General features: G+C 37.6%; 1 protein-coding gene and 1 long non-coding RNA gene across 2 annotated transcripts; one reads left to right on the forward strand and one right to left on the reverse strand.

The window, feature by feature from the left end:
* Positions 1-452: 452 nt before the first annotated feature.
* Positions 453-7,495, forward strand: LOC141691116 (zinc transporter 5-like; the record flags this gene model as incomplete). Its single annotated transcript, XM_074495859.1, has 3 exons — positions 453-780; positions 882-1,030; positions 7,137-7,495. Coding segments are annotated over 3 exons (780 nt in total), but the record flags the coding sequence as incomplete, so codon positions are not given.
* Positions 7,496-8,390: 895 nt separating this feature from the next.
* On the reverse strand, positions 8,391-9,213 carry LOC141689283 (uncharacterized). The gene is made up of 2 exons (XR_012562327.1): positions 9,085-9,213; positions 8,391-8,719 (listed from the first exon to the last, which is right to left on the reverse strand). It is a non-coding gene; the product is annotated as an uncharacterized LOC141689283 (long non-coding RNA).
* Between the last annotated feature and the right edge of the window lie 529 nt (positions 9,214-9,742).

Here is a 9,742-nt window from a genome sequence, read left to right on the forward strand (position 1 = left end):
GCCATAGTGTCCCAGATTCGGTTGGCTCTGATACCAATGATATGGGTGATAAAATGTGGAATGAAAAACATAATTTTTATAAAGATGAATCAATCTAGTCTCAATAATAGAGAGGAAGATCGAAGAAAATTACTCAGAGAATGAGCCAAAATGAAGGGCCATTTTGTTAAGCAAATTTCAGGGATTACAGAACTGAGTCTAGATAGAAAATTACAAACAGTTATCAATATGCATGAATACTCCCAAAGCTCCTACTGTACTATATATTCTTCTACTGAAATGCGGCCTAAATTAACAAGAAATGCAACTAAATGCAAACGTTGAGGTTGTTATGCATGCTCCATAGTGGTCCCCTTGTCCTTCTTTCCATTATTTTTCCAGGCTTCCCGTCCTTCCCCTTTGTCTGACTCGGCAACATGCAGACCCACACTCTCTTCTCCACGTAACGCATCACAACTGGATTTGTACACGTTCTTCCCGATGCTACGGAAAGTTTAACATCTCCCTGTTTGAACCAAAATCCATGGGGGAAATTCCCGTTTGCAGGATTTTTCACGATGATCTCAGCCATTGGAACTTTGATGATCGAATGCTATGCTACTAATTTCTTTTCCAACTCTAATAAATCTCAGAGCACTGCAGCAGCAGCTAATGATGGAGAGAATGGTGATATAGAAAAAGGCCTGGATAATAATTTGCATGTTCATAGCCACGGACACGCGAACCGGTCTATGGATCCATCCCAACAGCTTATTCATCATAGGGTTGTTGCAGAAGTACGTATATTTTCTACTATTGCCTACGTATATGATATATGTTACATTTTTAATAGTAATAGGGTATATTAATTAATTTATTATGGATTGGGGTAATGTATGCAGGTACTGGAACTGGGTTAGTAATACACTCAATTATAATTGGAATATCACTCGGTGCTTCTCAGAATCCGACAACGATATGGCCTCTTGTTTTTGCTTTGGCTTTTCATCAGTTTTTTGAGGGCATGGGTCTCGGCGGATGCATTACTCAGGTTACTCCTTCATCTCTTTTTCATTATTATTCTTGTTATATGGTCCTGAAAATCTACCAAGCGCTGTAACAAAAGTCACCAAAAACTTGAATGAGTAGGATATCATGACTTTGAATGTATAGGATATTTTACAACTCATTGCCTATACAATTTGCGGTCTTAGATTGTGAGATATGATCATGTTGCCTTAATGAACATTATGCATTATTATCGAAACCTAATGTCTAGTCCGACTAATAAGATATTTCTGTTACTCAGTCCTGCGTAGGTATTATTAAATCCAGGCTTAAGCTAAGATTGTCTGATGCCTTGATTTTTTTCACGCTCTACTATCATAACATATATAACCATTTCATATGCATTAGATAATTGTTAGAATGTCAAACTCTTCCAGATGCATAGTTAATGAATAAAACAAAAGAATAAATATAGTGCAAATCTTCATCCAGGAAAAATGGTAGGCAGCTCAGTGCAATAATTTGTTATGCATGCATGGTCAACTATTCACATAAGAAATACACAGAAGTCTTCCTAAGAATCAGGGAGTTGTATGGCGTTGGTATGCAGCAGCTGTTAAAATGAAAGGCTGGGTTTTATCATTGAGCTACTAGTTGGAAGAGTCAAGTTTGAATGCTAGATATAAGGTAGGCTGCATGTTTTCTAGTTAAAATAATATGTAAGCAATGACATAAGAAGTTTGTACACTATAAATAGACATACCTAGGAACATAGCATTACTACAAAAATTTGAAAACATCAGAGAGAAAAAAAAGAGTCATAACTCTTGAAAGAAAGAAACAAGGCCATAGCCTTAGTGTTGTAAACAAAACAAAAGCTGTAGTTTTTATTTATATATAAAGAGTGTGCTTTGTCTGTTTTATTATCAAAAATAATTATACATACATAGCAGCAGGTGTTTTAAATATTAGAGTTAGCCCATTCACGTTTCCAACAACTGGTATCCGAGCCAGCGTTCCGTTCAAGAAAATGGCAAATATAGTGCAACCAAATATTCCAAAATTAACGGCAATAAATTACGGGAATTGGAGTATCCAGATGAAGGTGTTACTCGGTTCCTACGACAATTGGGATATTGTCGAAAGTGGGTTTATTGAGCCCGCAGATGCTGCCGCTGAAGTAGCACTACCAAATACCGAGAAGACGGCATTAAAGGAATCCCGGAAAAAAGACAAGAAGGCGCTATATACAATTTTTCAAGGTGTTGACGAATCTACCTTTGAAAAAATTTCAGATGCAAAAACGGCGAAAGAGGCATGGGAGATTTTGCAAAAATCTTTCCAAGGTGTCGAAAAAGTTAAAAAGGTGCGGCTCTAAGTTCTTCGTGGCGAGTTCGAAAATATTAAAATGAAGGCCTCAGAAAATATTGGTGAATATGCTACTCATTTAAAAACAGTGACAAACGAGATGAAGAGAAATGGAGAAAGTCTCGATGATGTTCGGGTCATGGAAAAATTACTCCGGTCATTGACAAGAAAATTTGACTATGTCGTTACTTCTATTGAGGAGTCAAAAGATTTATCCACAATTTCCATTGATGAGTTAGTTGGTTCACTTCAAGCGCATGAACATCGGATGAACCAGTATGATGATACAAGTCATTTGGAAAAGGCGTTGCAAAGTAAGGTGTCCATTATTGAAAGTTCAAGCAGTAGCAGTTCTGGTCGTGGAAGAGGTGGCTTTAGAGGTGGCTACCGTGGTGGAAGAGGACGTGGAAGACAGTCCTTCAACAGAAGCCAGAACACTGAAGGTTATCGTCCATCTGGCCGTGGTCAGAATTTTAGAAGCCGAGGATGAGGAGGATTTCAACGAGGTGACACGTCTCAATTTCAGTGCTATAATTGTAATAAATTTGGCCATTTCAGTTATGAATGTAGATCACCAAAAGTGGAAGAAAGGAGTCATTTTGCAGCAGCAAAAGAAGACAAAGATGTTGGCACTGCTATGTTCCTCACTTACAAAGGAGACGAGGAAAGCAAGAAGAATGTTTGGTATCTTGACTCAGGGGCCAGTAATCACATGACTGGTCACAAGGAATTATTCATGGAGATAGACGACACCATCAGCGGAGAAGTTACTTTTGGTGACTCGTCAAAGATTCCGGTGAAAGGAAAAGGTACCGTCACAATCATGTCAATGAAAGGTGAAAAGAAATATATAAATGATGTTTATTATATTCCTGCATTGAAAAATAATATTATCAGTCTTGGCCAGCTTGTGGAGAAAGGATATAATATACAAATCCAGGACAATTCCCTCATTATCAGAAATCAAGCTCGGGAATTGATTGCAAATGTTGAGATGTCAAAGAATCGTTTGTTTACGCTTGATATGCAAACAAATGTGCAGAAGTGCTTAAAGTCGGTCATTAAAAATGACTCATGGTTGTGGCATTTGAGATATGGTCATCTTGGATTTTCTGGCCTGAAATTATTGTCAAAGACAAAGATGGTAGACGGTTTGCCAGAAATCAACGAACCAGAAAATTTGTGTTAAGCGTGTGTCAAGGGGAAGCAACACAGACAAAGTTTTCCCGTTGGAAAATCGTGGAGAGCCAGGAGGCCATTGGAGATAGTTCATACAGATATAGCTGGTCCATTTGATATTCCATCACTTGGAGGTAATAGGTATTACCTAACATTTATTGATGATTTTAGCAGGAAAAGTTGGGTGTATATCATCAAAGAAAAATCGGAGGCTCTTGATAAATTCAAGGAGTTCAAAGCACTGGCGGAAAAACAAAGTGGATATTATTTGAAGACACTCAGATCAGACAGAGGAGGCGAGTATACTTCAAACATGTTCAAAAGTTTTTGCAGAGCACATGGCATCAATCATCAGTTGACAACAGCATATACTCCTCAACAAAATGGCATTGCAGAAAGAAAGAACCGCACAATTCTTGACATGGCAAGGAGTATGGTGAAAGCAAAGCACTTGCCAAGAACTTAATGCGCAGTTTATTTGTTGAATCGTTGTCCAACAAAAAGTGTCAGAAATAAAACTCCGAATGAAGCATGGAGCGGAAGCAAACCATCAGTTGGACATCTCAGAATTTTTGGGTGTATTACTTATGCCCATATTCCCGATCAAAAAAGAAAGAAGCTGGATGACAAAGGCGAAAAGTGTATTTTTACCGGATATGACAAAAGAAGCAAGGCGTACAGACTCTACAATCCCCTGACGAAGAAATTAATCATTTCTCGTGATGTTGAGTTCGATGAACCAGATTACTGGAGATGGAGCGAGGATGAAAGAAAAGTTGCTGGTTTATTTTTCAATGGTGATGACGATGACGGTGATAACCAGAACATTGAAGATGACAGAGATGATGATCAAACTCCTCCACCAAGTCCAAATCAACAAACTCCTGGATCGACACCATCCACGGGAGGAAGCAGCAGTTCAGGGAGAGCACCACGAAAGATGCGGAGTCTGGATAATATTTATGAAGCAACAAGTCCGGTACAAACATCCTTTGATTATTTCTTATTTTGCTTAATGGTTGAATGTGATCCAGTTACATTTGAAGAAGCTTCTGAAGAAAGCAAATGGAACAAATCCATGAATGAAGAAATTGGCGCAATCAAGAAGAATGATACATGGGAGCTCACAGATCTTCCAGAAGGACACAAAGCAATTGGTGTCAAGTGGGTCTATAAAACCAAGACGAATCAAGACGGAGAAGTGGAGAAATACAAGGCGAGGTTGGTGGCTAAAGGCTACAAGCAGAGATATGGCATTGACTATGACGAGGTATTCGCTCCAGTTGCAAGAGTTGATACCATACGGCTTCTGACAGCAATTGCAGCTCAGAACCAGTGGAAGATATTTCAGATGGATGTCAAGTCAGCATTTCTAAATGGTTATCTCGAAGAAGAAGTCTACATCGAACAACCTCCAGGATATGTTCAGAAAGGCCAGGAAGATAAAGTCTACCGGCTAAAGAAAGCTTTATACGGCCTAAAACAGGCACCGAGAGCGTGGAATACAAGGGTTGATGAGTATTTTCAGAAAAATGGTTTTGTGAAGAGTCCATACGAGCATGCTCTCTACACGAAAACAAATTCAGGGGGAGATATTATGATCGTTTGCTTATATGTGGATGACATGATCTTTACTGGAAACAATCCTGGTATGTTTGATGATTTTAAGAAAGTTATGACTAACGAATTTGAGATGACAGATATTGGTCAAATGTCATACTTTCTTGGAGTCGAGGTGAAGCAAAACAAAGACGGGATTTTTATGTCTCAGAAAAAATATGCGGAGCAGATTATAAAGAAGTTCAGAATGGAGGAATGCAAGCCAGTGAGCACGCCAGCAGAAGCAAGCATAAAGCTTAGAATTGATTCAACGAGGGAGTCGGTAAATCCGACATTGTTCAAAAATTTGGTTGGAAGTCTGAGGTACCTAACTTTCACTCGTCCAGATATTATGTATGCAGTTGGAATAGTTAGTAGGTACATGGAAAAACCGAAGCAAGATCACTTCATGGCAGCTAAAAGAATCTTGAGGTACATAAAAGGTACACTTGATCATGGTCTGTTTTACACGCATTCTCAAAATTCAAAATTAGTAGGCTACTCAGACAGTGATTATGGTGGTGACTTGAATGTACGGGAAAAGCACTTCGGGTTATGCTTTTCACATTGGTTCTGCAATTTTTTCGTGGTCATCAAAGAAGCAACAGACAGTTGCCCTCTCAACATGTGAGGCGGAATACATGGCAGCAGCAGCATGCGTATGCCAGGCTATGTGGCTAGACTACATATTGGGCGAGTTAAATCTTGTAGAGGAAGGTCCGGTTAAAATTTACGTGGATAATAAAGCCGCTATTTCACTCGCAAAAAATCCAGTGTCCCACAGTCGAAGCAAGCACATCAATATTAAATATCATTTTCTTCGAGAACAGGTGAATGATAAAATCGTGGAATTGGTGCACTGCAGGACAGAAGAAAATTTAGCGGATATATTTACAAAGCAATTGAAGCCAAATATGTTTGGAAAAATGAAGCAGAAGCTCGGAATGCAAAATCGAGTTTGAGGGGGAGTGTTAGAATGTCAAACTCTTCCAGATGCATAGTTAATGAATAAAACAAAAGAATAAATGTAGTGCAAATCTTCATCCAGGAAAAATGGTAGGCAGCTCGGTGCAATAATTTGTTATGCATGCATGGTCAACTATTCACATAAGAAATACACAGAAGTCTTCCTAAGAATCAGGGAGTTGTATGGCGTTGGTATGCAGCAGCTGTTAAAATGAAAGGCTGGGTTTTATCATTGAGCTACTAGTTGGAAGAGTCAAGTTTGAATGCTAGATATAAGGTAGGCTGCATGTTTTCTAGTTAAAATAATATGTAAGCAATGACATAAGAAGTTTGTACACTATAAATAGACATATCCAGGAACATAGCATTACTACAAAAATTTGAAAACATCAGAGAGAAAAAAAAGAGTCATAACTCTTGAAAGAAAGAAACAAGGCCAAAAGCTGTAGTTTTTATTTATATATAAAGAGTGTGCTTTGTCTGTTTTATTATCAAAAATAATTATACATACATAGCAGCAGGTGTTTTAAATATTAGAGTTAGCCCATTCACGTTTCCAACAATAATAGTTACTTTCGAAGGAGCATTCCAGAAAGATAGGTGTCTGTCTAGGGGGGATTGGAAATTCTGGATAGTTTCAGGCTGAAAGGCACTAGATTGATTTAGGCTGATCTTTCATTTAATATAGGCTGAATGGCTGATCTTTATTCGTTCATCTTTGTAGAGGAAGTCCAAGCTTCTTAAAAGGCCGTTAGGTTTCAGCCTCTCACTTTCTAACAGACTTGGCAGTTCATTTGGGTCAAAATTTAAAATGTTTTATGTTTTCTGTTGGCGTTGTTTCACTGAAGTAGTTTGTAAGATGATATTGATTAAGTGTAGTTTAATGTGCCATATACCGATAAACTTATAATACCAGTACCATTATACCAAAATATTAAGTGATTCTAAGTTACAATGACAGATGATATATTAAATATTAGTCATGTGAAGCAGGAGTGACGAAATTGTTCATAAACTATAATAGATGTGATGTGCAGGGCAAATTCAAATCGTGGGCAGTTGCAATAAGGTCACTGTTATTCTCGTTGACAATGCCGGTAGGAATTGGAATTGGCATGGCAGTAACGAATGTATATGACGAGAATAGTTCAACTGCTTTGATCGTGGAAGGGCTATTTAATGTAGCATCAGCAGGAATATTAATATACATGGCACTGGTTGATCTTCTTGCTCCTGATTTTAAGTGTTCCAGATTGCAAAACAACAGAACCCTTCAGTTAGGAGCTAATGTTTCCCTGCTTATTGGAGCCGGTTGTATGGCTCTTCTAGCCATAGCTTAGACATTTTTATTCAATTTCTGTTTAATATTCTTGTACTTCAACCTTTATAGTTTCAGTACTATCAGTACATTTTAATTTGGCTGTTCTGGTCTCTAAAAACTTTCCTCGTATTCTTGAATATGTCATGTCTCCTAATTGTTGTCGGATAGATATTGATAATTGTATGGTTTAGTCTTGATGCGTTTGTCCCCTGATTAGTTCAAGGGTTTCCTGCATTTGGAGGCCTATAATATAATGTAGGCTTAATGACCTTTTCTCCCTCAAAGTTTTCACCCGTGTATCCATAAAGCCCTAAAGTTTGAAAGCGTACCTTTTTGACCCTCGGGTATCCAAAATATGTTTTTTTACCCTTGACTCGAGATTGTTCAGAAATCGGCAGGGCTATTTCAGTAATTGTCCAATATTCAGATAAGTTTAAAACGTACCTTTTGAACCTTAAAGTTTAAAATTGCACCCATAAACCCTTAAAGTTTACATGGATATGATATAAACGGGTGTCCACCTAGCTTTCGATTCAACAGTCACAAGATGATCCTATTCCCAAATCAACACAGACTATAGATGACATACCGACACCAGTCCAGGTGGCTAGCTTGACTGCAAGCAGCAACAGTTTAAGCAACAATGGGAGTACAAAAAGCATCTACAGCGTTTGGAAGTATGCATTCTCATGCAAGTGGATTTACTTCTTTTGTTTATGCTATTTCTCAAGCTGATGGGACCATCTTTATCAATAGAACCAACTTCCCTTGCCTCAGAAGCAATCACGGGTCATCAATCTTTGGAGGTCAATGCAAAGTTTGAAACAAGATTTTTTGTTGTTTATGGTCATGGGTCCGGGGATCCTGGCAGTTCTAGGCATTACAAACACAAGGACTAGAACTTGACACCCTATGTTTATGTTGTTCACCAAGTAAATCTACCATATATAAGATACATGCAACAAACATGTTAGAAACATTTAATTGCTCATATAAAGTCTGACTGTCTGAGCTTCCAAGCATGTATAAATTTCTAAAATCACATCTAGTTTGTCAAAGGTAGAAGAAAGCAAAATAATCCCTACATGGGGTGTATTATGACAGTGAATGGAAATATTACAATTCACAGTAACTAGAGGATGGCCATTTGAAGCTGATACATATGCATTCAACCTCTTCCCCATCTCTTCTTTGTCATCTTGAACGGAAATTAGGACTGTAGTTGTATTTGATTCTTCCCATCAGCTACTTGGGAATACCAAGAATTCCACGCTCCCAACCAAAATAGATCTCTCAAAGCTGAAAGAAATATCAAAAGAAAGTAGTTTCCTATTAGTATAAATTGCTCTAATTCAGGCCAATTGAATACAAATAGAAAATACAGCAAAAAAAATTTGAAGGTAAAATATTAGTTGCTGCATTAGAAGACGAACTTATAACAAGCTTCCACTAAGAGCTGAGAGTTAACAGCCAAAGTAAATAACAATGTGTAGAAATAAACATAAATGTAGAAGTGAGCGTGACACTTGAAGGCATGCAATAAATAACTTATTTTATGGTGGGCAGTCAATTTACTCATCACATGCCAATTTTTGTCTGACTCGCCATTGGAGTCAACAATAATTCAAAGACATTGAACGATGCATCAGAGAATGAAGCAATACCAAGGTTATGATTCTAAGGACTGTGTGTTTTGGCAAGAGTTTCCCAATCATGGATCTGCTTCTGGTTATTACTTGAAGGTTTCGCTTTAGGTACACGTATAGGAGCAAATGGAACAAAGTGATAGTTCTGGACATTCTGTATTGATCCCTTTTCCAAGTCACTTGCATCAACCTTTTTGACAGTGATGCAGTCAGATCGTGTTTGTGATGGTGTTATCCTTGCATCATTCGTAGTTGCATTTAGAGCCGGCAATTTCGTACACGACACGAAAATAACGGGTTTCGTTTGACATTTTTGGTACACGAACACGAAAGTACACGGATGAATTTAGTGCCGGTTTTGGGCTTATACCTGGGTACACGACACGAAACGAAAGTACATGAAATAAATAAATTTATCAAAATTACATAAATACATATATCTTACAATAATATTTTACATATAATATGTACATAAAATAGATTTAAATTTAAATTTCATAATAATTGAATACACTTGAGTCTTTATGACTTATTAACTTAAGACTCGACTAATAAAAAACTTAATATTTAAATATATATTTTATTTATCTTTATTTTTATTTTTAATTTTAAATTACACGAAACACGACACGAAACGTACACGAAACGTACACGAAATGAAGGTACACGAACACGA

Source organism: Apium graveolens, chromosome 10 (genome assembly GCF_009905375.1).
Source record: "Apium graveolens cultivar Ventura chromosome 10, ASM990537v1, whole genome shotgun sequence".
NCBI lineage: Eukaryota > Viridiplantae > Streptophyta > Magnoliopsida > Apiales > Apiaceae > Apium > Apium graveolens.